We start from the raw sequence: 27,476 nt of genomic DNA on the forward strand, positions 1-27,476 counted from the left end.
GGTTCTTACTATAACTATTGCTGTCTATAGAGTTGACTGTTTAAGCTAAGACATCAGTGTAGTACTTTTAACTCGTGTTCTGTTTTTCATACCTTTACATAAGGATCCTTTATATAAGGATGACGATAATCAAACTTGGTTTTTGAAGTTTATACACCTAAACCTCCAACCGATGTGTAATGATAGAAAGGAATGTGTAGCCACTCAGGGACTCATGAGTTTCATGAGGTTTCTGAATTCATATTTCTGAGGTTTCAGAGTCTGTATTTCTGAGATTCTCTACCCTGGTCAATGCTCAATCCTCAGAGCATCTACTTGGGAAATTCTATTATTGGGAAATTCTATTATTATCACATGCATAATAGTAAAGAGGATAGACTCTGGTGCTAGATTGTTTTTTTGTTTGTTTGGGTTTTTTTACATTGTCTCTACTGTTTTCTGGGTGTTTGATCCTGTGTCAATTATTTAACCTCAGTTTGCTTATCTGTGAAGTAGAGATAGTGGTAATGACACATAATGCTTAATGTTGTTAAGACTGAAGATAGCATATGTAATACATTTGGAACAGCATATGCACATTTTGATTGTAAGCTATTATTATTATTCATGATACAAAATCTTGTTGAGTGGAGGTCCTTGTCTGGAGTTCAGTGCTTTTAAAATTGAATTACTTTTTCAAAAAAGAACTTCTAAGCATTTTATTCAACCACAAACAGTTTCTGGTTTTTAGGTGTCCCAAAATTTCATCCCAAGTCTCTTTTTCTCAGGTATTTTAGTCATCATAGAAAATCTAAGGATAGCATATAGAGAGAATTTTCTTTATGAAAAAGCCATTCTTTGCTAAAAATGGTAACAGGAGCTTCGGGGGAGGGAAAATAAAGCTTTGATTCAGAAAAAAAATGGTAAGAAATAAATTATCTTGATTAATTTTTCCCCCAATTTTTAATGTTTTTTCTTTAAATTGTTTATTTATTTTTGGCTACATTGGGTCTTCATTGCTGTGCATGGGCTTTTCTCTACTTGGGGCGAGCAGGGGCTACTCTTTGTTGCAGTGCGCGGGCTTCTCATTACAGTGGCTTCTCTTGCTGTGGAGCACAGGCTCTAGGCACGCGGGCTTCAGTAGCTGTGGCATGCAGCTTCAGTAGTTGTGGCTCACGGGCTTAGTTGCTCCACAGCATGTGGAATCTTCCCGGACCAGAGCTCAAACCTGTGTCCCCTGCATTGGCAGGCGGGTTCTTAACAACTGTGCTACTAGAGAAGTCCTAATGTTTAATGTTTTTGTATACCATTTTGCAAACTATCATGCATGCTTATGCATTTTTTTTTGCTTTTTCCTGTTTTCTAATTTCAAATTCAACTTCAAGCAATCATTCATGCTCTAAACTGATGGTCATAAAAAAAGATTAAAATAAAAATTTTAACTGTTCAACAAATGACTGGTTTTTCATTTTTGCTTCTTTTTAGTATGAACAAATTTTATTTTTTCAAGCTTTTTAAATAAATACTTTGAGGCAAACATATCTATTTCTACATAGAAGTGTTTATTATGCCTCAGTAATGGAAGGAAATAAAACAAAACACAAAGTAAAGTTTAATCTGTAAAAGATTTTTTTACAGATTAATCGTTGGTTGGTTTTCAAAAGATTAAAATTCTCCAAAATGTGAACGGGGCAGCATCCAAAATGAAGCATCATTTTTAAGGATAAGATCAAATCTCAAGTGACTAGAGGAATATTATTTTCTAAAATCACTTCTGAATAAATATTACTTCTGAATTCTGGTCTTTTCTCCACTCTAGATGGATCTGATTTGGAGATGAGGCTGATGAATGGAGGAAACCGGTGCTCAGGAAGGGTAGAGGTCAAATTCCAAGGACAGTGGGGAACTGTGTGTGATGATAACTTCAACATAGATCATGCTTCTGTGGTTTGTAAACAACTTGAATGTGGAAGTGCTGTCAGTTTCTCTGGTTCAGCTAATTTTGGAGAAGGTTCTGGACCAATCTGGTTTGATGATCTTGTATGCAATGGAAATGAGTCAGCTCTCTGGAACTGCAAACATGAAGGATGGGGAAAGCATAATTGCGATCATGCTGAGGATGCTGCAGTGATTTGCTTAGGTAAGGACTGGCCTGTGTTTTTTTTGTTCTCCATGAGAGGACAAAAAAAGGGGATAAAAGTCTCAAAAGGCTGAACTCCTAATGAAGTCTGCTTCTTTTATCGCCTTATTATTACCTAATTTCAGGATGCAGTTCTGATACCTGTGGAATTTTTACCTTAACTGTAATTAGGATAAATAGGTTAGGGGGGAATGATGACAGTGAAATTGAGATCCAAGTCATGAGGGTAGAAGGAAGTGTTTAGAGAATAGTCCACTCCCCCCATCCCTCCAAAAAAAGGAAAAAAAGTTAACTGTTAAAAACAGGTTAAAATTTTGCTTTCTGAATGTTTTGAAGCACCCCCCTTATCACCCTCTACCTACAAAAGTCTCCTCTTTAGCCATTTTGACCCACCCTTTCTTAAACCCACCTTTTCTTAAATTCACAGAATCAAATGATTAAAAAAATGGGTTTCCTATTAAAACTTCATTTATACTAGTGCTATGTTGTGAGCAGGCACACTGTGTCTGTCTAGAAACTTTCATGTTTCACACTTGATTATGGGACAGGGACGTGGCTCTGTGTGTACAAGACTGTCACTCTCCTTTCTTCACTTGAGTGCCGAGTTTGAAGAAGACCTAGTAAGTCTTGAACCCCAGGAAATATTTAGGAAACTATAACTAGGGTAAAAATGTCCCTGTATTCACCAGGTATTTTTTTTTCAAATGAATGAAATTCAATTCAAACTAACTTTAAAATGAGAGAATACTGGCTCAGAAAACTGGGAAATCCAGGAGGTACAGTTGGCTCCATCCAAGCACTGTGCGGCTTGCAGGATCTTAGTTCCCCGACCAGGGATTGAAGCCCGGTCACAGCAGTGAAAGCATGGAGTCCTAACCACTGGACAGCCAGGGAATTCCCAAATTGGCTTTTTTCTTGTTGAATAATGTGACCATCTATAGTCTAAACCACAAAGAATGGGATTCCTACAGAAAAGATGGATTCTGTTAGCTGAAGAAAGTGAAAGGGATTTGGCGTAGAAAAAACACAGTATGTACCTTCTGTTTCCCTTTACCCATCAAAATCTTTCTAGGTCCCCAATCAGCATGTTTCTTCTCAGTGTGTTTTATACATGCTGAGTAATCACAATAAACAGCATTGTGACAACAAAAACCAAAACTGCCTGAGGAAAAAAACAATTTATTTATTATAGGATATTACTTAGAATCAAGTTCTGTTCTTTGAGGAATATGGATTGGGGGAAGTTGAAAGTAGTAATGGTGAGGTCCCTTTTCTCTTTGCTTTGCTTTTAAACTACAGAAGTGGTCAGAAAGGGGTCAGGCATGTAATACAAACAAGGTAGTCTGGGTAGGCAATGAAGTCAGAGGCAAAGGTGAGTATTGAGGCAAACAGGAGTGTTTAGGTCCCACCTAGACACCTGCCAATATATATTTAAAAGGGAAAAAAACCAAACAATTCCAACAAAAAATCTGTGGTGATCAAACAAGCAGATCTCTAGATAAATTTCAGTCCCTGGGCCTCCTGTTAGGAACTCTTCCTATAATGCATGCTCTCCATAGTGAAAAGCCATGTCTTCTTTTTTGTTTTTTAATTTTTATTGATTGATTGATCTTTTCCATTATGGCTTATTACAAGGTATTGAATATAGTTCTCTGTGCTATACAATAGGACCTTGTTGTTTATCCGTTCTATATATAATAGTTTGCATCTGCTAGTCCCAAACTTCCAATCCGTAAAAAGTCCTATCTTCTTGCCTGATCCACTCCTCCTTCCATCTTTAACGATTTTCAGTCGTAATATATCACTGTTTTCTCTATCTCTCCTTATATCTCCCCCCTTAACTCATCTCAGGTACAGCTGTTTAGAGTGCCTTCATTCTTGTTTCTTTATTACTGACTTGTTTTGTTTCCCTCTTACAGAGGGAGCAGACCTGAGCCTGAGACTGGTAGATGGAGTCACTGAATGTTCAGGAAGATTAGAAGTGAAATTCCAAGGAGAATGGGGGACAGTGTGTGATGATGGCTGGGATAGTAACGATGCCGCTGTGGCATGTAAGCAACTGGGATGTCCAACTGCCGTCACTGCCATTGGTCGAGTCAACGCCAGTGAAGGAATTGGACACATTTGGCTTGACAGTGTTTCCTGCCATGGACATGAGTCTGCTCTCTGGCAATGTAAACACCAAGAGTGGGGAAAGCATTATTGCAATCATAATGAAGATGCTGGTGTGACGTGTTCTGGTAAGTTAAAACAAAACAAAACAAAAAGAAAAACAGAGGAGGAAGGACCTGTATTCTTTAGGAGTAGGAATAGGTGTGACATGTGAGAGAGAGAAATATCTAATAATTTCCTTGTTGGGAATTCTTTTACAGTTGTGAGGAATCTTCAACACATTCTTTATATGACTAGTTTGGTGGGTTGTCTGACTCTATTTTCTATAATAATTTTTCCGGCTGCTGTTAGGGACCACACTTCAAATTCTAAATCTACCTGGAGCTCCAAAAGACAAAATGATATAGGTCTTTTCTTTATATCTGATTTGCTTGTATTTTTTTAGTCACTGACTAGTTTTATTAAGTTTTGAAACTGTAATCCCATTTCTAACCAAATTCATGGTCTATACTGACTCTTCAAAAAGCCAGGAGATGGGTAAGCCAGAATTTCCAGTGTCTCAGTATCTGGGAAGGAACAAGATTTAAAAAATACCCTTTGGGAGCTAACCTCCATATGTATCTATGGCCTAAGTTTATGTTTCTTTTGCAGATGGATCAGATCTGGAACTGAGACTTAAAGGTGGAGGCAGCCACTGTGCTGGGACAGTGGAGGTGGAAATTCAGAAATTGATAGGGAAAGTGTGTGACAGAGGCTGGGGACTGAAAGAAGCTGATGTGGTTTGCACACAGCTGGGATGTGGATCTGCACTCAAAACATCCTATCAAGTTTATTCCAAAATTAAGCCAACAAACACATGGCTGTTTTTAAGCAGCTGTAATGGAAATGAAACTTCTCTTTGGGACTGCAAGAATTGGCAATGGGGTGGACTTAGTTGTGATCACTATGATGAAGCCAAAGTTACCTGCTCAGGTAAGACTTCAATCAATGTGTTAAGAAGTTGCATTCCAATTTTATTCTTTTACATGTAGCTGTCCAGTTTTCCCAGCACCACTTATTGAAGAGACTGTCTTTTCTCCATTGTATATTCTTGCCTCCTTAGTCATAGATTAGATGATCATAGGTGCATGGATTTATTTCTGGGCTCTCTATCCTGTTCTGGTTATCTATGTGTCTGTTTTCTTGCCAGTACCATACTCTTTTGTTGACTGTAGCTTTGTAGTATAGCCTGAAGTCAAGGATCCTGATTTCTCCAGCTCCGTTCTTCTTTCTCAAGATTGTTTTTGGCTATTTGGGGTCTTCTGTGTTTCCATACAAATTTTAAGTTTATTGTTTGGTTCTGTGAAAAAACGCCATTGGTAATTTGATAGGGATTGCATTAAATTTGTAGATTGCTTTGGGTAGTATGGTCATTTTAACCATATTGATTCTTCCAGTCCAGAAACACAGTATATCTTTCCACCTGTTTGAGTCATCTTCAATTTCTTTCATCAGTGTCTTATAGTTTTCTGAGTACAGGTCTTTTGCTTCCTTAGGTAGGTTTATTCCTAGGTATTTTATTCTTTTTTATGTGATGGTAAATGGGATTGTTTCCTTAATTTCTCTTTCTGATAGTTCATTGTTAGTGCATAGAAATGCAACAGATTTCTGTATATTAATTTTGTATCCTGTAACTTTACTGAATTCGTTGATGAGTTCTAGTAGTTTTTTGGTGGCGTCTTTAGGGCTTTCTATATACAGTATCATGTCATCTGCAAACAGTGACAGTATTACTTCTTCCTTTCCAGTTTAGATTCCTTCTATTTCTTTCTCTTGTCTGATTGCTGTTCCTAGAACTTTAGATACTATGTTGAATAAAAATGGCAAGAGTGGGCATCCTTGCCTTTGTTCCTGATCCTAGAGGAAATGCTTTCAGCTTTTCACCATTGCGTTTGATATCAGGTAGATTGCCTATCTACACTTCACTTAGTTCTTATTCTGGGGTTTTATCTTGTTCCTTTGTTTGCAACATGTTCCTCTGTTGCCTCATTTTGCCTAACTTGCTGTTTTCAGTTCTACATATCTGGTAGATTGGTTACATTTCCCAAACTTAGAGAAATGGACTTTTGTGGGAAATGTCCTATGCTTTCAGCAGCACACTCCCCTCTGGTCACCAGAGCTATATGCTCTAGGGGTGCCCCCCATGTTGACTGTACAAGTCCTTCTGATGTGTTTGGCATGGGGTAGCTGGCTGCAGAGACCAGGGGTGTCCCAGGACTAGTGCTGTTTCACTGTGGGTTGAGCCAGGTTCTACAATGGGTGATTGCAGAGCCAGGGTTCTCAGATCGAGTGTCATACTGCTGGTGGGTGGAGCTTTTTCCTGACATAGCTGGCTGTGGGTTCCGGGATGTCCCAAAGCTAGTGTTGGCCTGCTGGTGAGTGGAGCTGGTTACTGGGGCAGATGGCTGAGGGGTCCAATATGTCTCAGGGTTGGTGTCCACCTGCTTATCAGTGGGACCAATGTCCAAGGGATCCTGGAGCTGGTGCCCACCTACTGGTGAATGAAGCCATGTCCTGGGGCTAATGCCAGCCACTGGAAGGCAGACAGGTCCTGGGGTCCCAGCTATAGGGCCCAGGAATCCCAGAGCTGGTGTTGGCCTGCTGATGGACAGGGCCAGGGTCCCAGAGGTGCTGGTACTGGCCTCCTGGTGGGTGGGCTGTGTCCTGACAAGGCAGGTTGTGGGGCTACAGTGGTCCTAGGGCTGGGGTCTGTCCACTGGGGGATAAGGCTTGTCCCAGAGCTAACACCAGCCCTCTGGTGGGTGGGGCTGGGTCCCAGGGTCTCTGGCTGCAGGGCCCAGGGGTCCAGGAGCTGATGTTGGCCTGCTGGTAGGCAGGGCCAAGGCCCAGGGTGTCCCCAGGCTAGTGTCAGCTCACTGCTGGGTGGAGCCGGGTCCCAGGGGCTCTGGCTGCAGGGCCCTGGGGATCCCAGGGTTGGTATGTCAGCCCTCTGATGGGCAGGGCTGGAGCCCAGGGATTCCTGGGGATGGTGCCTGCCCACTGTTGTGTGGGGCTGGCTCCTGGGCCCTCTGGTAGGCAGGGCCATGTTCCAGGGTAGCTGTGGGCTCAGGATGTCTCAAGGAAGCCTGCCTGCTGGTAGGGTCAGTAGTGGGCGAGGGGTGTCACTGCCTGATAAATTGGTTGGTCTCAGGTGTCTCAGTACTGGTGCTGACAGGCTGGTGAGTGGGTCTGGGTCCTGGTGCTAATAAGCTAAAAAGAGGATTCCAAAAATGACTTTTTCTAACACCAGTATCCTTGTGGTAGAATGAGCTCCCCAAAATGACTGCTGCCAGTGTCTGTGTTCTCAGGGTGAACTGCAGTCACCTCCTGCCTCTTCGGGGGGCTCTCCAAGATCAGCAGGTGCATCTGACCCAGGCTCCTTTCAAATTACTGCTTCTGCCCTGGGTCCCGGAGAGGGTGAGATTTTGTGTGTCCTTTATGAGTGGAGTCTCTATTTCCCACAACCCTCAGCTCTCCCAAAAGTAAGCCCTGCTGGCCTTCAAAACCAAAAGTTCTGGGGGTGCAGGACCCCTGCGCTTGTCTTCCTGGTGCAGGATCCCTGGGCTGGGGAGCCCGATATGAGACTTAACTTCTCAAGTTGGATGCTTAATTAATTTTGATTCTTTCCTGTTTATTAATATAACCATTTGAGGTTATAGGTTTTCCACTGAGTGTACCAGTAGCTGTATCGTATAATTGATGAATTGATGCTCTGTGAATCTGGGACACAGAACTTCCTATGATTGTTATGGGGTCACTGTGAATTGCTCTTTTTAGTATTATAAGGTTTCCATCTTTTATGGTTGTACAATTTTTTTTTCTGGCTATGCCACACAGCTTGTGGGATCTTAGTTCTCCAACCAGGGATTGAACCCGTGCCCTCGGCAATGAAAGCGAGGAGTCCTAACCACTGGACCGCCAGGAAATTCCCCAAAAATTTTTGTTCTGAATCAAGTTTGTCTGATATTAATATCTCACCTGTTGCTTTATTTTCTATTCTCTTACTTTCAATCTTTACAAATAATTTTGTTCCAGGTGCATCACTTGTACTCATAATAGAATTGGGATTCATGTTGAAAAGGACTCTGATAGAGTTACTTTTTTGGAATGGGAGATGCATTTGACCTTAACTTAGTCATATTATGCATTATTATGTTGTCATATTATATATACATAATATTTATTGTCGTGTAATATGCTACAACTGAAAACATATTTCACTCTATGACCTTTATGGGGCCTTTGCATGTGTTTGGGACTGTATAAGCATATTTGTATGTCTGATAATTTCCTTCTAAATTTAGAAAGGGTTGTCTATTTTCCTATTAATTTATTTTATTTAATTAGTTTGAAGTTCAGCTGCAACTACAAGAAAAACCACCTGAGTGGCTAAAGAGAAAAAAATTTTTTTTCCTCATTTAAAATAAGTCAAATAGGTAAGAAGTTTAAGGCTGTTTGGGTGGTGCTGTGGTCACCAAGAAACACCTCGAGTTGTTCTTCTGCAGTAATTATCAAATCCTACTGGACAAGGATAATGAGTTACCCTGCAAGTGATGAAATGTGTTGGTGAGCCAGTTTGATAGACCAGGTTCTGCCCTCTGAGAAGCTGCTGTCTGCGCACTGTCCTTCATGAGTCCAGGTGCTCTTCTCAGGGCAGTACTTCCTAGTGCATTTTTCTCATAGTCAATTCTAAGTTCAGTTTGGAGAGTATACCTGTCCGGGGGCTGCACAGCTTTCACAACCCACTTTCTGCTGATACTGATTTAGGGACCCTTGGATTGCTTTTAGGGTTGAGTAATCATTAGCTGATGTCGGCTGTCCTCAAAGTCAGCAAAACATTCTCTCCAAACTTAGTAGGCTTCTAGTCTGTTTGCTTTTTTTTTTTTTTTACAACTTTATTGGAGTATAATTGCTTTACAATGGTGTGTTAGTTTCTGCTTTATAACAAAGTGAATCAGTTATACATATACATCTGTTCCCATATCCCTTCCCTCTTGCATCTCCCTCCCTCCCACCCTCCCTATCCCACCCCTCCAGGCGGTCACAAAGCACTGAGCTGATCTCCCTGTGCTATGTGGCTGCTTCCCACTAGCTATCTACCTTATGTTTGGTAGTGTATATATGTCCATGCCTCTCTCTCGCTTTGTCACAGCTTACCCTTCCCCCTCCCCATATCCTCAAGTCCATTCTCAAGTAGGTCTGTCTTTATTCCTGTTTTACCCCTAGGTTCTTCATGACTTTTTTTCCTTTCTTAAATTCCATATATATGTGTTAGCATACGGTATTTGTCTTTCTCTTTCTGACTTACTTCACTCTGTATGACAAGACTCCAGGTCTATCCACCTCATCACAAATAGCTCAATTTCGTTTCTTTTTATGGCTGAGTAATATTCCATTGTATATATGTGGCACATCTTCTTTATCCATTCATCCGATGATGGACACTTAGTAGTCTGTTTGCTTTAATCCAATGCCATGTGAAAGTAACAAAAAAGAATAAATTACATACTTTGATCTATCCTGTGACCAGGCCCTTCCTCTTAATTTATTGGCCACTGCCCGAAGGTCACTTGAAACCCTGTGTTTGGAAAGGCAAGACCTAAATCCTGTCTCTGCTGGTAAGCTCATTGTCTTTGTATGCAGAGCATCAATTTTATTTTCTGCTAAATCCGCAGTTTTATCACCACCTTAATTTAGGGGACAGCATACGTAGGGGCTTTTCTTCTTCAATCCTGTTAAGTTCCAAATTATAGGACTCTCAATTAACTACCTATAGTAGCTGCAGGCAGAAGATGTCTCCCTCACGAAGTTAGTATTTATCCTTCCATTTCTTCTTGCAGTCTAGCTTCTTCTAGTCCGAGCTTATCTCTCTCTTAAGTGTTAAAAGTGGCAAGGAGGATTCATGCCATGTCAACATTCTGATATTTTTCTTTTTTTATACCTTGATAAAAGTATACTTTTCTTTTTTTACACTTTTCCCAATATGTTCTCAAATTTTCCAGCTTTAGTAAGCACATGGTTTTCTTTTCAAGGTGACATTTGTCCAAATATCTTACCATGGATAACATGACTTATTAGCTTTCCAGCCTACAATATCTGAGTCATTAGTATATTCTGCCCATGAATTCCATTCAACCACATCCAAAATTTAGGTTTTATTACTAGAGTACCTCACTTATGATAACACATTCTGAATTATTTAGGATTCTATTAAGCTGCCTATAATAGAAATCGCAAATAGCATAAATCTGCAACTTAAGGTGGGCCCCTCTCTTTACAAAATTATATTTTTGTTTGTTATCTGCCGTATGTGCACTTTGCTTCCTTTTGTAAACTCTCTTACTATATTTCTGTAGCTTTTTGGAAGCTCTTCTATTGATACTTATTTGGGGGCCTAGATTTTAGCTCTCTCCTTGTTTTTCTAGAAATAGAGTTTGTAATTTTATTTTTTGATTTACTTGATACTTTCAGAAGATTTCCAGGAAAAAAATTACAGAAATACTGTCTCTGTGCCTGTCAAGTTCAAATTACGAATTCCATAATCTGTTCAAATTCTTAGACTTTTATAAAGCACAAGGCTTTATGGCTGATAGGGGCCAGAACTCAGTAAACCTGGAAGACTAGAAAGACAAAGTAACAATTTATCCCTGACACGTAGTTTAGATAAGCCAGCTACAAAGAAGTCTAAGAATTTTGGCCACAAAATTGCTTTGAATCCCAGACATTTTGTTTGTGATGACTGTATATTTGCTGTAGAGGACATCTGAACCTAAGAAATGGTTCATTTGAGTTGTGTTTTATTTTACTAAAGTCTAAAAAATAATTTTGAGACTAGAATGATTTATACTTCTTCAGAGTCTGGAAAGGAATAAATGATGAAAATGTATCAATGCTTCTTTAAAGCATATTGTATATTTTATCTATGACTAAACTAAAGGAAGAAACTCTAATTAATTATTTCTTATATTTGTTCTTCATTTCTCCATTTCTTCATTTATTCAGTTCTACAGAAAGAAATGAATACAGATTTAGTTATTGATGTCAGGGAAAGTTTAACTTATTGATTAAAGGAGCTAAATCCAGGCACAAAAATTCAATTAATGGCTTTTATGTTAAAATGCACTCATAGGTTTAACAGGAAAAAAAATCCCTTAAAGGGGTAAATTACCAATATTCTAACCATGTGCACAGAGTAAATGGTATAAGGAAGCCAATCTGTGGTACAGATTAATGTGTTACAAGCAGATTCATGGAATAAAGGCTGAGGATACAGTCTCCAAGGCATTTCTGGGTGGAAGAATTTCTCTTTTGCCCTGGACTCAAATATTTTATGACAAAGGAAATAAGAGGAGACTTACAGAAGGGACTTGTTTTCAAGTGCTTCACAAGTTTTCACCATTAAAGAGAAAGTTATTTGTTTTTGCTTTTTTTTGGTTGGGGGGAGGTTGTTTTTTCACCTGTTGCGTTTTATTTTGTTTGAGATTGATCTAGATGAGAGAGCAAGAGGTTAAAAGAAAGCCAAATTTGGCTGAATCTAAGAAACTGTTTTTATTCAAAGGTTTAGGTCTGTCCAAAAGTGGAATAGGATTATATGAATATTAGCTAATGATATCGTGGAGGAATTTCATGCTCAAATAATGATTCAACAAGATTAAATCAAGGACTTGACTCAAGAATCTTTCATTGTTTGTGTTGTAGAGGCATTATTTGCTTTAAAGTCTTAGCTGTGTTTAGAAAGCAGCGTGTTCTTCAACTCAAATTTGGATGGAACTTGCTTTGTACATATTTAATGGATAAGTGGTGAAATTTTTGCATGCTGAGTTATTCTATGCTTCTATAATAGAGAATATAGTCAGATCTAGAACACTTTAGGAAATTGGCGAAGGCTGATAGTATATCTGTGTCATGCTGATAGTAATGTTGAGGGATCGTAAAAATTAGTGATATTTAACAGCAGGCATCTCTAAAAAACTTATGCCTTTTAGAAAGTCCAATTTCATATGCATTTCCTTTCTTCCCTCTCTTTTAAGATGAATTAAAGAAATAGTTTGTATCTCGCACGTAACTTGAATTACTGCTGAGTATGTTAGAAGAAACTCACACTTATCTTGATGAGTGTGCTCTCAACCTGGCAAAGAATGTCCTTAAAACCTGAGCCCCATTTCTTCAGTTTTATTTCTGGTGTGTCTTTTCTTTACGTTTTAAATTCCAACCATGGTAAATTATCCATAATTTCTCAATTACATCATGCTATTTCATGACTGTATTCTTTAAATGCCATATCACACATTATTTACTTGGCAAACTCCTCATCTTTTTATCAGACTCAGTTCAGATTTAATAGAGCTGATGACTCCTTCATTTGTTAGTTTTGTATCTAAAATATGTATCTAGTTTTGGACTCAAATTATTATTTGAACATGTGTATCTTCTACTAAATTATGTGTTCTTGAAGGAGAGAGCAATTAATGAGAAACTGAGCAGCCTTGAAAAGAAGTAATTTTTTCCCAGGTACATAAGGTTGGGAAATACATAATAAGTAGAGAGAAAAGTGTCTGCAGAGGTACAGAAGCTTGAGAAAGCATATTTAGGCTAGGTATCAGGTATGATTGGTAGAGTAATAGATGTTAAGGCTTTTCAGGTGACATCATAGAGTATTTTCAAGTATGCTAAGAAAACAGTGCTTATTATCCCCCCTTAATTTGAATAGATGGGTGATATTGGGGAAGCTGCCAAAGCTCTCTGTGCTGCAATTTGCTCAAAAGAAAAAAATGGTGATAATAATAATATCTACTCCCTCATGGGAATTACACAGCAAGTGATCAATACATGTTAGCTACTTTGGTTATGATTATTATTAGTAGTATTAGAATTATCTATCCTCACTGATAGACTGAACTCTGTGCCCATCCAAATGCCTAAAATATTGTAGGTTCTTAATAATATTTGTTAAAAAAAATAAATTATTGTATAAGTAGTAAAGAAACACTGACTTACCTTGAAGACAAAGAAATTACGTGAAAATACTTGAACTTTAATAATACACTCATGGTCATGGTGTAGATTTATTGGAAAGAGGATTTAGAAGCTAGGAGACCACTTAGGAAGCTATTGCAGAAGTCTACATGACAGGGCTTCCCTGGTGGCACAGTGGTTAAGAATCCGCCTGCCAATGCAGGGGACACGGGTTCGATCCTTGGTCAGGGAACTAAGATCCCACATGCTGCGGGGCAGCTATGCCCGTGCGCCACAACTACTGAGCCTGCGCTCTAGAGCCCATGAGCCACAACTACTGAATACCGCGTACCTAGAGCCTGTGCTCCACAGCAAGAGAAGCCACTGCAGTGAGAAGCCCATGCACCACAACGAAGAGTAGCCCCCACTCACCGCAACTAGAGAAAAGCCCACGTGCAGCAACGAAGACCCAACACAGCCAAAAATAAATAAATTAAATAAATAAATAAAAAGTCTACATGACATATGATGACAAATTACATCAAAGTAACTATAAATATGGAGGAAAAATATGCTGGAGGACTGACACATACTGGTGGCTTCTACATGTGCAGTGTATTGTAGGGGATCAAGATCTAGGCTCTCTAGTATACTGCCTGGCTTCAAATCCTGGCCGTTCACTAATTTGCTGTGCGACCTTAGCAAATTACTACAGTTCTCTCTGTTTTAGTTTCCTTGTCTGTAAAACTGGAATGTTATTAATAGTTATATCCTAAGGCAATTGTACGGGTGAAATAACGTTTGTTAAATACTTACTAAAATGCCATATATATATATATATATATATACAAAATAAGTGATCACTTTAATATTCACTACCATCATTATTACCATTATTTATGGGGAGATAAAAAGGGGGTTCAATTTCAGGTGATTCTAATTTGGTCCTGGATACCATTAATTGAGTAAGGAATACCATGGGCTTGTCAGTACATAATTCATTCAGTTTTGAACACCTTAAGTTCCAGATGTCCAAGTAGATCTGTTTATAAATATAAATTTAAAGAGAAATGTATAGATGAAAACATATTTATTAGCAGTTAAGAGAAGCTGTCCATTGAGAAGATGAGAAAGGAGGATAGAACTTTGGTTGGGGAACACGTGAAAGGTTCTGATAAAGGAGGAGAGAACAGGAGAAAAGGAGCGTCTCCTGTCAAGTGTGATAGGGGAGAAGAGGTCTGCTGTTCATTTTGGAAACAGGAAGTATTGATATATTAAAAATCCTTACCTAGAACCATTTGAAATGGTTGGGGCAGACCACTTGGGTGAAGGACTGCATATAGGGCTAAAAAGTAGAGAGAATGGACACCCATTATCTGTGGTCTCCAATGTGATGCACAATATAGGCAAAATACTGAAAGGAAAGAGTAATCATGCTCCAGGAATTACAGGTTCCAGGAGGCAAAGTTCCAGAATTGTCTCCGATGAAGTGGTCCAATGAAAGATGGGGAGGTCTGGACTCCAGGCAGAAAAGCCAAGAGGAAAGAATAGCTTCCCTTTCTCACTTTTCACTCCCTGCCTCACTCTCATCATGAAGGAAAATCTTGGAATCATGTTCTCTCTCACTGAAATATTATTTTTCAGCCCACAGGGAACCCAGACTAGTCGGAGGGGACATTCCCTGCTCTGGTCGTGTTGAAGTGAGACATGGCGACACCTGGGGCACCGTCTGTGATTCTGACTTCTCTCTGGAAGCGGCCAGTGTGCTATGCAGGGAATTACAATGCGGCACAGTCATCTCTATCCTGGGGGGAGCTCACTTTGGAGAAGGAAACGGACAGATCTGGGCTGAAGAATTCCAGTGTGAGGGGCACGAGTCCCATCTTTCACTCTGCCCAGTAGCACCCCGCCCAGACGGGACTTGTAGACACAGCAGGGATGTTGGAGTAGTCTGCTCAAGTGAGACCCAGAGTACAAGTTCAATTGTTCCCATACTGTGAAGAGGGTAGGGTTAGGTAGTCACAGACATCTTTTTAAAGCCCTGTCTCCTTTCAGGATATACAGAAGTTCGCTTGGTTAATGGCAAGTCCCCATGTGAAGGAAGAGTGGAGCTCAAGATTCTTGGGACCTGGGGTTCTCTCTGCAACTCTCACTGGGACATGGAAGATGCTCATGTTTTCTGCCAGCAGCTTAAATGTGGAGTAGCCCTTTCTACCCCAAGAGGAGCACCTTTTGGGAAAGGAAGTGGGCAGGTCTGGAGGCACATGTTTCACTGCACTGGGACTGAGCGGCACATGGGAGATTGTCCCATGACTGCTCTGGGTGCATCGCTATGTTCTTTGGGGCAAGTGGCCTCTGTAATCTGCTCAGGTAAGAGAAAAAGGGCAGCCAACGATGAATCTCTCCCATGGTGGTGTGCCTTAAGAGAGGGTGTAACTATAGTGAAGAACAGAAGTAAAAGGGAATGATCCATTTTGAGGGATCATGAGAAGTGTGCCAGAATATTAACTTCATTTATCTTTTTAGAGGGAAAGTAAACTTAATTTGCATGGACCTCATAATTATTTAATGCTTACCATAAATAAATAAATATAAATATATATATATATATATATATATATATATATATATATACTATATATATATATATATATTCTCAGAGTACCTGATTCATTCCCAGCCTGGTTGACCCATCCACCTTTCTCTAAAGCTATGTTTGTCCTAGCTCACCTATTTAACACTCCAGCTGACCTCCTTTCTTCACTCCAACTTTTTGTATCTCTTGTGATTGATGACGTTTGGTGTTTGCAGGAAACCAGAGTCAGACGCTACCCCCGTGCAATTCATCATCCTCGGACCCAACAAGCTCTATTTTTTCAGAAGAAAGTGGTGTTCCCTGCATAGGTAAGAATCAGTGACCAGTCTATGAAAATGATCTCAAAATCCTTAGAAATGCATTTATATTTTATTTTCTCTTTGCAGGGAGTGGTCAACTTCGCCTGGTAAATGGAGGCGGGCGTTGTGCTGGGAGAATAGAGATCTATCATGAGGGCTCCTGGGGCACCATCTGTGATGACAGCTGGGACCTGAATGATGCCCACGTGGTGTGCAAACAGCTGGGCTGTGGAGGGGCCATTAATGCCGTTGGTTCTGCTCATTTTGGGGAAGGAACAGGGCCCATCTGGCTGGATGAGGTGAACTGTAATGGAAAAGAATCTCGTATTTGGCAATGCCACTCCCATGGCTGGGGGCGGCACAACTGCAGACATAAGGAGGACGCAGGAGTTATCTGCTCAGGTAAGTTCTGCATAATTACAATTGATTATAATTATATAAGAAAGGACTGAGGTGGGGTAAAGGGTAGTGAAGGATATTAATCTGAGCAAATTCCCTAAAATACAGGTTCAGAGGGAACACTTGTGAGATTCAGGCTGCCAGAAGTGTGGATTTGATGAATGAGTACTACCTCATGTGCAAGGTAGTATAATATCAGAAAGAGAAAAATTCAGAAGTGAGTTTGCATATCATGAAAATGACAGCAAAACTAATCATAAGTTCTTTTATAAACATATGTGGAGCTGGATATTGGGTAAGGATTTAGTGCACCACTTGATGATAGCTGTATTAATAAAGTAGATTAAAAAGGACAGCAGAAATACATTTGGTGCCACATTCTACAGAGAAAAAGATAATCACCATGCCCAAGTAATTTTTAATGACAGATAAATTACCATAATAGGACACTGCTCTTGTTTTGTATACATGGTAAGATTTTAGAAAGCATTGTGAAGTACAGAAATGTACTCAGTTGTAATGTATGGGGAAGAAGAGTGCTATGACTTAGGGAAGTGAAAAATTCTATATGCCAGAAGAGATTTTGCTACCACTCACATTCAGTGACATAAATCTGGTAGAGGACATACACAACAAAACTGTGAAGTGTCAGAAAGGGAAATATTTCATTTTAAGGAAATGTATATAAAACATTGGTTTTAGTGGCTGAGTATCTCAATAAATTTTAACTATCAAGGACAACTGCCAAAACATGAACAGAATAGGGTTAGAAAGCTAAAATTACAGTAATTTAGGGAGAAAAAATTCCAAACTACGTAATTCATAAAAGGCTCTGAGCCTTTGATTAAGATTTAGAAGTCAACTTAGAATCACTGTTGGCATTTTAAAGAGGTCTCTAATTACAAAATCCAAGACTAGAAAACCAGAAATATTTATAGAACAAATACTATATTTTAACAAAATCTACCAAATATCCAGAAGTTTCTGAAGAATTACTAGTAATGAAATTACTAGTGTATCGTGACTATTTTTAAATCCATTCTCACATCAGAGTAAAGGGAGAGAGTCCTCTGAATCTTCAGAAAAGATTTAAAACTGCTAACTCTCTATTTCACCCCAGAGTTCATGTCTCTGAGACTCATCAGTGAAACCAGCAGAGAGACCTGTGCAGGACACCTGGAAGTTTTTTACAATGGAGCTTGGGGCAGCGTTGGCAAGAGTAACATGTCTGCAGCCACGGTGGGAGTGGTATGCAGGCAGCTGGGCTGTGCAGACAAAGGGAGCATCATCCCTGCATCTTCAGACAACACGATGTCCAGACACATGTGGGTGGACAATGTTCAGTGTCCTAAAGGGCCTGACACCTTATGGCAGTGCCCATCATCTCCATGGAAGAAGAGACTGGCCAGCCCCTCGGAGGAGACCTGGATCACGTGTGCCAGTGAGTATCCGTCGGACTATATGAAACTTCCATTCTGTAGTTCCACTAGCATCTCCTGATCTAACTAAGCAAGAATGAGTAAACTTTGGTTAAGCTTTATTCTACCTGGATAATGTAATGGGTTGTATTTAATTTGGCCTGCAGGTACTCAGGGTCAGTGATCATTTCCCCCAAAACTATCACACTCTGACGGTCTCCTCAAAGTTTTATTCAGTTGCTATCTCTGTGAACAAATGAGGAGAAGAGAATATGTAATTCAGCATTTGACTATTGAATCGCCCCATTTTTCTTTCAAATAGTATCTCGTTACACTTAATATAAAGAGAGAAGCAGTCAGAAAGATGAATCCTGAATTATTTTCCCATTCTACACCTTTTTAAACTGGAAGAAGATTTCTATCTACCTGGCAGTTTGAGAGAATTTAACATGATATATGTACAATGTTAACTTTATCTATTTGACATTTCCTAAGTCACACTAACATTCTTTAAAAAAAAATTTTATTGGAGTATAGCTGATTTACAATGTTGTGTTAGTTTCACGTGTCACACTAATATTCTTATGTCCAGGATGAAATACACACAGTTTGCTGGAGGGACATATGCTTTCATAAAAGATGAATTTTGTAAAAATGTAAAATTTAGGGCTTCCCTGGTGGCGCAGTGGTTGAGAGTCCGCCTGCCGATGCAGGGGACACGGGTTCGTGCCCCGGTCCGGGAAGATCCCACATGCCGTGGAGCGACTGGGCCCGTGAGCCATGGCCGCTGAACCTGCACGTCCGGAGCCTGTGCTCCGCAAAGGGAGAGGCCACAACATTGAGAGGCCCGCGTACGGCAAAAAAAAAAAAAAAAAAAAAAAGTAAAATTTAAAATACACATTAAATAAGCAAAGTTTTAAAACAGATTTTTTAACATTGTAATCCTTTTATTTTTAAACATCTTTATTGGAGTATAATTGCTTTACAATGGTGTGTTAGTTTCTGCTTTATAACAAAGTGCATCAGCTATACATATACATAAATCCCCATATCTCCTCCCTCTTGCATCTCCCTCCCACCCTCCCTATCTCACCCCTCTAGGTGGACACAAAGCACCAAGCTGATCTCCCTGTGCTCTGCGGCTGCTTCCCACTAGCTATCTATTTTATATTTGGTAGTGTATATATGTCCATGACACTCTCTCACTTCATCCCAGCATACCCTTCCCCCTCCCTGTGCCCTAAAGTCCATTCTCTACGTCTGTGTCTTTATTCCTGTCCTGCCCCTAGGTTCTTCAGAACCATTTTATTTTTTTATTCCACATATATATGTTAGCATATGGTATTTGTTTTTCTCTTTCTGACTTACTTCACTCTGTAGGACAGACTCTAGGTCCAACCACCTCACTACAAATAGTTCAATTTCGTTTCTTTTTATGGCTGAGTAATATTCCATTGTATATATGTGCCACATCTTCTTTATCCATTCATCTGTCAATGGACACTTAGGTTGCTTCCACATCCTGGCTATTGTAAATAGAACTGCAATGAACGTGGTAGTACATGACTCTTTTTGAATTATGGTTTTCTCAGGGTATATGCCAAGTACTGGGATTGCTGGGTCATATGGAAGTTCTATTTTTCGTTTTTAAGGAAACTCCATACTGTTCTCCATAGTGGCTGTATCAATTTACATTCCCACCAACAGTGCAAGAGGGTTCCCTTTTCTCCACACCTGCTCCAGCATTAATTGTTTGTAGATTTTTTGATGATGGCCATTCTGACTGGTGTGAGGTGATACCTCATTGTAGTTTCGATTTGCATTTCTCTAATGATTAGTGATGTTGAGCATTCTTTCATGTGTTTGTTGGCCATCTGTATATCTTCTTTGGAGAAATGTCTGTTTAGGTCTTCTGCCCATTTTGGGATTGGGTTGTTTGTTTTTTTAATATTGAGCTGCATGAGCTGCTTGTAAATTTTGGAGATTAATCCTTTGTCAGTTGCTTCATTTGCAAATATTTTCTCCCATTCTGAGAGTTGTCTTTTCATCTTGTTTATGTTTTCCTTTGCTGTGCAAAAGCTTTTAGGTTTCATTAGGTCCCATTTGTTTATCTTTATTTTTATTTTCATTTCTCTAGGAGGTGGGTCAAAAAGGATTTTGCTGTGATTTATGTCATAGAGTGTTCTGCCTATGTTTTCCTCTAAGAGTTTGATGGTGTCTAGCCTTACGTTTAGGTCTTTAATCCACTTTGAGTTTATTTTTGTGTATGGTGTTAGGGAGTGTTCTAATTTCATTCTTTTACATGTGGCTGTCCAGTTTTCCCAGCACCACTTATTGAAGTGGCTGTCTTTTCTCCATTGTATATTCTTCCCTCCTTTATCAAAATAAGGTGACCATATATGCCTGGGTTTATCTCTGGGCTTTCTATCCTGTTCCATTGATCTATCTTTCTGTTTTTGTGCCATACTGTCTTGATTACTGTAGCTTTGTAGTATAGTCTGAAGTCAGGGAGCCTGATTCCTCCAGCTCCATATTTCTTTCTCAAGATTGCTTTGGCTCTTCGGGGCCTTTTGTGTTTCCATACACATTGTGAAATTTTTTTTCTAGTTCTGTGAAAAATGCCAGTGGTAGTTTGTTAGGGATTGCATTGACTCTGTAGACTGCTTTGGGTAGTACAGTCATTTTCACAATGTTGATTTTTCCAATCCAAGAACATGGTATATCTCTCCACCTATATATCTTTAATTTCTTTCATCAGTGTCGTATAGTTTTCTGCATACAGGTCTTTTGTCTCCTTCGGTAGGTTTATTCCTAGGTATTTTATTCTTTTTTTTTGCATTGGTAAATGGAAGTGTTTTCTTAATTTCACTTTCAGATTTTTCATCATTAGTGTATAGGAGTACAAGAGATTTCTGTGCATTAATATTGTATCCTGATACTTTTCCAAATTCATTGATTAGCTCTAGTAGTTTTCTGGTAGCATCTTTAGGATTCTCTATGTATAGTATCATGTCATCTGCAAACAGTGACAGCTTTACTTATTCTTTTCTGATTTGGATTCCTTTTATTTCATTTTCTTCTCTGACTGCTGTGGCTAAAATTTCCAAAACTTTGTTGAATAATAGTGGTGAGAGTGGACAGCCTTGTCTTGTTCCTGATCTTAGTGGAAATGGTTTCAGTTTTTCACCATTGAGAACGATGTTGGCGTGGGTTTGTCATATATGACTTTTATTATGTTGAGGTAAGTTCCCTCTTTGCCTACTTTCTGGAGGGTTTTTATCATAAATGGGTTTTGAATTTTGTCAAAAGCTTTCTCTGCATCTATTGAGATGACCATATGGTTTTTATCCTTCAGTTTGTTAATATGGTGTATCACATTTATTGGTTCGCATATATTGAAGAATCTTTGCATTCCTCGGATAAACCCCCTTGATCATCATGTATGATTCTTTTAATGTGCTGTTGGATTCTGTTTGCTAGTATTTTGTTGAGGATTTTTTTTGTGTGTGTGTGGTCCGCGGGCCTCTCACTGTTGTGGCCTCTCCCATTGCGGAGCACAGGCTCCAGACCAGTGCACCACCAAGGAAGCCCTCTCATAACGTTTTGGTCAGAAAAGATACTTGATACGATTTCAATTTTCTTAAATTTACCAGGGCTTGATTTGTGTCCCAAGATATGACCTATCCTGAAGAATGTTACATGAGCACTTGAGAAGAGAGTGTATCCTGTTGTTTTTGGATGGAATGTCCTATAAATATTAATTAAGTCCATCTTGTTTAATGTATCATTTAAAGCTTGTGTTTCCTTATTTATTTTCATTTTGGATGATCTGTCTATTGGTGAACGTGGCGTGTTAAAGTCCCCTACTATTATTGTGTTACTGTCAATTTCCCCTTTTATAGCTGTTAGCATTTGCCTTATGTATTGAGGTACTCCTATGTTGGGTGCATAAATATTCACAATTGTTTTATCTTCTTCTTGGATTGATCCCTTGATCATTATATAGTGTCCTTCTTTGTCTCTTGTAATAGTCTTTATTTCAAAGTCTATTTTGTCTGATATGAGAATTTACTCCAGCTTTCTTCTGATTTCCATTTGCATGGAATATCTTTTTCCATCCCCTCACTTCCAGTCTGTATGTGTCCCTAGGTCTGAAGTGGGCCTCTTGTAGACAGCATATGTATGGGTCTTGTTTTTGTATCCATTCAGCCAGTCTATGTCTTTTGGTTGCAGCATTTAATCCATTTACATTTAAGATAGTTATCAATATGTACATTCCTATTACCATTTTCTTAATTGATTTGGGTTTGGTATTGTAGGTCTTTTCCTTCTCTTGTGTTTCCTGCCTAGAGAAGTTTCTTTTCTTTTCTTTTTTTTTTTAAAGAAGATGTTGGGGGTAAGGGTTTATTAATTAATTTTTTTTTTATTTTTGCTGTGTTGGGTCTTCGTTTCTGCGCGAGGGCTTCCCCTAGTCGTGGCAAGTGGGGACCACTCTTCATCACGGTGTGCAGGCCTCTCACTATCGTGGCCTTTCTTGTTGCAGAGCACAAGCTCCAGACGTGCAGGCTCAGTAGTTGTGGCTCACGGGCCTAGTTGCTCTGTGGCATGTGGGATCCACCCAGACCAGGGCTCAAACCTGTGTCCCCTGCATTGGCAGGCAGACTCTCAACCACTGTGCCACCAGGGAAGCCCTAGAGAAGTTTCTTTAGCATTTGTTGTATAGCTGGTTTGGTGGTGCTGAATTCTCTTAGCTTTTGCTTGTCTGTAAAGGTTTTAATTTCTCTGTCAAATCTGAATGAGATCCTTGCTTGGTAGAGTAATGTTGGTTGTAGGTTTTTCCCTTTCATCACTTTAAATGTGTCCTGCCAGTCCCTTCTGGCTTGCAGAGTTTCTGCTGAAAGATTAGCTGTTAACCTTATGGGGATTCCCTTTTATGTTATTTGTTGTTTTTCCCTTGCTGCTTTTAATATTATTTCTTTGTATTTAATTTTTGAAAGTTTGCTTAATATGAGTCTTGTCATGTTTCTCCTTGGATTTATCTTGTATGGGACTCTCTGTGCTTCCTAGACTTGATTGACTGTTTCCTTTCCCATATTAGGGAGGATTTCAACTATAGTCTCTTCAAATATTTTCTCTTCTTTCTCTGGGACGCCTATAATTCATATGTTGGTGCATTTAATGTTGTCCCCAAGGTCTCTGAGACTGTCCTCAATTCTTTTCATTCTTTTTTCCTTATTCTGCTCTGTGGTAGTTAATTTCCACTATTTTATCTTCCATGTCACTTATCTGTTCTTCTGCCTCAGTTATTCTGCTATTGATTCCGTCTAGAGAATTTTGAGTTTCATTTATTGTGTTTTTCATCATTGTTTGTTTGCTCTTTAGTTGTTCTACATCCTTGTTAAACGTTTCTTGTATTTTCTCCATTCTATTGCCAAGATTTTGGATCATCTTTACTATCATTACTCTGAATTCTTTATAGGTAGACTACCTATTTCCTTTTCATTTGTTAGGTCTGGTGGGTTTTTACCTTGCTCCTTCATCTGCTGCGTATTTCTCTGTCTTCTCATTTTGCTTAACTTACTGTGTTTTAGGTTTCCTTTTTGCAGGCTGCAGGCTCGTAGTTCCCGTTTTATGTGGTGTCTGCCCCCAGTGGGTAAGGTTGTTTCAGTGGATTGTGTAGGCTTCCTGGTGGAGGGAACTGTTGCCTGTGTTCTGGTGGATGAGACTGAATCTTGTCTTTGTGGTGGGCAGGACCATATCCAGTGGTGTGTTTTAGGGTGTCTGCGATCTTATTCTGATTTTAGGCAGCCTCTCTGCTAATGGGTGGGGTTGTGTTCCTGTCTTGCTAGTTGTTTGGCATAGGGTGTCCAGCACTGTAGCTTGCTGGTTGTTGAGTGGAGCTGGATCTTAGTGTTGAGATGGGGATCTCTGGTAGAGCTTTCACCGTTTGATATTACATGGAGCCGGGAGATCTCTGGTAGACCATGTCCTGAATTCAGCTCTCCCACCTCACAGGCACAGGCCTGACTCCTGGCTGGAGCACCAAGGGCCTGTCCTCCACATGGCTCAGATGAAAAGGGAGAAAAAGAAGAAGAAAGAAAAATATAATAAAATAAATTAAAGTTATTAAAATAAATAAAATATCATTAAAAATTAAAAAATTAAAGTCATGAAAGAAAGAAAGAAGAGAGCAACCAAACCAATAAAGAAATCCGCCTCTGACAACAAGTGCTAAAAACTATACTAAAAACAAACAAACAAAAAAGACAGAAAGCAGAACCCTAGGACAAACGGTAAAAGTAAAGCTATACACATAAAATCACACAAAGAAGCATACATACACACACTCACAAAAAGAGAAAAAGGAAAAAACAATGTATATCTATACATAAAGAAAAAGGAATAAAGCAACCAAATCAATAAACAAATCTACCAATGATAATAAACTCTAAATACTAAACTAAGGTAAACATAAAACCAGAAACAAATTAGATGCAGAAAGGAAACCCCAAATCTACAGTTGCTCCCAAAGTCCACCGCCTCTATTTTGGGATGATTATTTGTCTATTCAAGTATTCCAGAGATGCAGGGTACATCAAGTTGATTGTGCAGTTTTAATCCACTGCTCCTGAGGCTGCTGGGAGAAAATTTCCCTTTCTCTTCTTTGTTTGCACAGCTCCTGGGGTTCAGCTCTGTATTAGGACCCACCTCTGCGTGTAGGTCACCTGAAGGCGTCTGTTCTTTGCTCAGACAGGACGGAGTTAAGAGTAGCAGCTGATTCAGGGGCTCTGGCTCACTCAGGCCAGGGGGAGGGAGGGGTACGGAGTGCGGGGCGAGCCTGTGGCAGCAGAGGCCAGTGTGATGTTGCACCAGCCTGAGGTGCACCGTGTGTTCTCCTGCGGAAGTTGTCCCTGGATCACGGGACCCTGGCAGTGGCGGGCTGCACAGGTTCCTGAGAGAGGAGGTGTGGCTAGTGACCTGTGCTTGCACACAGGCTTCTTGGTGGCGGCAGTAGTAGCCTTAGCATCTCATGCCCGTCTCTGGGGTCCGCGCTGATAGCTGCGTCTCACACCCGTCTCTGGAGCTCGTTTAGGTGGTGCTCTGAATCCCCTCTCCTCACGCACCCCGAAACAATGGTCTCTTGCCTTTTAGGAAGGTCCAGACTTTTTCCTGTACTCCCTCCCGGCCAGCTGTGGCGCACTAACCCCCTTCAGGCTGTGTTCACGCTGCCAACCCCAGTGCTCTCCCTGGGATCTGACCTCGGAAGCCCGAGCCTCAGCTCCCAGCCCCCCCACCCCCGCCCGCCCCAGCGGGGGAGCAGACAAGCCTCTCGGGCTGGTGAGTGCTGGTCGGCACCGATCCTCTGTGCTGGAATCTCTCTGCTTTGCCCTTTGCACCCCTGTTGCTGCGCTCTCCTCCGTAGCTCCGAAGCTTCCCCTGCCCACCCACCGTCTCCACCCACGAAGGGGCTTCCTAGTGTGTGGAAACCTTTCCTCCTTCACGGCTCCCTCCCAGAGGTGCAGGTCCCGTCCCTATTCTTTTGTCTCTGTTTATTCTTTTTTCTTTTGCTGTACCCAGGTACGTGGGGGAGTTTCTTGCCTTTTGGGAAGTCTGAGGTCTTCTGCCTGCATTCGATAGGTGTTCTGTAGGAGTTGTTCCACATGTAGATGTATTTCTGATGTATCTGTGGGGAAGAAGGTGATCTCCACGTCTTACTCCTCCGCCATCTTGAAGGTCTCTCCTTTATTGGAGTATAATTGCTTTACAGTGATGTGTTAGTTTCTGCTTTATAACAGAGTGAATCAGCTATACATATACATATGTTCCCATATCTCCTCCCTCTTGAGCCTCCCTCCCACCCTCCCTATCCCACCCCTCTAGGCGGCCACAAAGCACTGAGCTGATCTCCCTGTGCTATACGGCTGCTTCCCACTAGCTATCTATTTTACACTTGGTAGTGTATATATGTCCATGCCACTCTCTTACTTCATCCCAGCTTACTAACACAGAGATTTTAAAAAGAGTTTCAAATCTCTCTTTTCCCCTGTGACCTCCTGGGAGTTTTATCTTCTCAGAAATGATCTAGGTGTCTCTCTCTGGCTTTTCAGACAAAATAAGACTTCAGGAAGGAACCACTAATTGTTCTGGACGTGTGGAGGTCTGGCACGGAGGTTCCTGGGGCACAGTATGTGATGACTCCTGGGACCTTGACGATGCTCAGGTGGTGTGTCAACAGCTGGGCTGTGGCTTAGCTTTGGAGGCAGGAAAAGAGGCGGCGTTTGGCCAGGGGACGGGGCCCATATGGCTCAATGAAGTGAAGTGCAAGGGGAATGAGTCCTCCCTGTGGGATTGTCCTGCCCTGTCCTGGGGCCACAGTGACTGCGGCCACAAGGAGGATGCTTCTGTGAAGTGCTCAGGTGAGTGCAGGGAGTCTGGATTGAGCTTGGAATCTCTGGCAACAAAGAGAGGGTGGGCGGTGACGTGCATTATGGAAGGACTGGAAGTACCAACCCAGGGATCTAGTGGGGAAATAATCATGATGTTTCAGTCTGAAGAATGATGAAAACATGTGTTGTTATACATTGGCCTTCACCGAGGACAAGCACGTAACTTACATGTATCCGTGTGCAGAGAGACGAAAAACTAGGCGCCTCTAGTTTTGGGTGGGAAAGAGTAATTTTCTTGGTTGAGAGGCTAAAGCCTCAGACAGGAAACAGACATAGGGGTTCCATATATCACTCCCAGAACTGAGTCTCTCCTCTTTTCTCCTACAGAAATTGCAAAGAATGAAGGATCACTAAATGCCACAGGTATACAAGGGGTTTATGAGCATGGGACGAATTGTCTGCATTATTTAGAATCCCTCTTATTAAGAGGTTTTGGGTCAGAAGTTCTGAGGATTTGAAATTTACTTCAGCAATCCTGTATCTGACTTAAGAGGGGGATAGTAACTGGTGACCCAGGTCTTTTAGCTAAGATGTGATTACCTCTTGTGATGTTTACCTGTGCTCAGGTCACTCATCCGTTGTTGCACTTGGGATCCTTGGGGTGATTCTGTTCGCCTCTCTCACCGTACTCCTCTTGTGGATTCAGAAGCGAAGACAGAGACAGCGGCTTACAGGTCTGAGCCAAATTATGTTGTCTCTAACATTTCTATGGGATAAGAAGTTTCTTGGGATAATAAAACAAAAAAAATTAGATTCAGGTATCAAATGGCCAGAAGGAAGAAACCTAGTAGAGCTCTAAGCAGTTTCCCAAAAGAGGGGACAAGAATTCACAGAAGAAAAGGGGCACTGCTTGTATTGATGATTGCTATACATTATCTACATGTATAATTGGGACATTATAGAATTGATAGTTTAGAATGAGTATGCTTGTATGGTTCAGGATGACTCCTTTACTGCCCAAACATTTATTTGCTCCTACTATATACTTATTACTAATTTCACTGTTCTGTCAAGAAATGTGCTAGGTTCTGAAGATGGTTCAGACTCAGATAATCAAATGTTTTTGTCTTCGTGGAATTTCCAGTCTAGTGG

At 40.4% G+C, this 27,476-nt stretch overlaps 1 protein-coding gene across 2 annotated transcripts in view; it reads left to right on the forward strand.

The window, feature by feature from the left end:
- The window catches only part of CD163 (CD163 molecule), a 36,208-nt gene that overhangs the window by 3,424 nt on the left and 5,308 nt on the right, over nucleotides 1-27,476 (forward strand). For both annotated transcript variants that reach the window (XM_082636549.1, XM_082636548.1), the window contains exons 4-14: nucleotides 1,799-2,119; nucleotides 4,039-4,359; nucleotides 4,883-5,203; nucleotides 14,870-15,184; nucleotides 15,281-15,595; nucleotides 16,037-16,129; nucleotides 16,208-16,522; nucleotides 17,640-17,960; nucleotides 26,046-26,354; nucleotides 26,712-26,747; nucleotides 26,951-27,058. In XM_082636549.1, the coding sequence (XP_082492675.1) occupies nucleotides 1,799-2,119; nucleotides 4,039-4,359; nucleotides 4,883-5,203; nucleotides 14,870-15,184; nucleotides 15,281-15,595; nucleotides 16,037-16,129; nucleotides 16,208-16,522; nucleotides 17,640-17,960; nucleotides 26,046-26,354; nucleotides 26,712-26,747; nucleotides 26,951-27,058 (2,775 nt within the window). The remainder of the gene's footprint in view (nucleotides 1-1,798; nucleotides 2,120-4,038; nucleotides 4,360-4,882; nucleotides 5,204-14,869; nucleotides 15,185-15,280; nucleotides 15,596-16,036; nucleotides 16,130-16,207; nucleotides 16,523-17,639; nucleotides 17,961-26,045; nucleotides 26,355-26,711; nucleotides 26,748-26,950; nucleotides 27,059-27,476) is intronic.

This window comes from Mesoplodon mirus, assembly GCF_964341445.2.
Source record: "Mesoplodon mirus genome assembly, chromosome: 11".
Classification (NCBI taxonomy): domain Eukaryota; kingdom Metazoa; phylum Chordata; class Mammalia; order Artiodactyla; family Ziphiidae; genus Mesoplodon; species Mesoplodon mirus.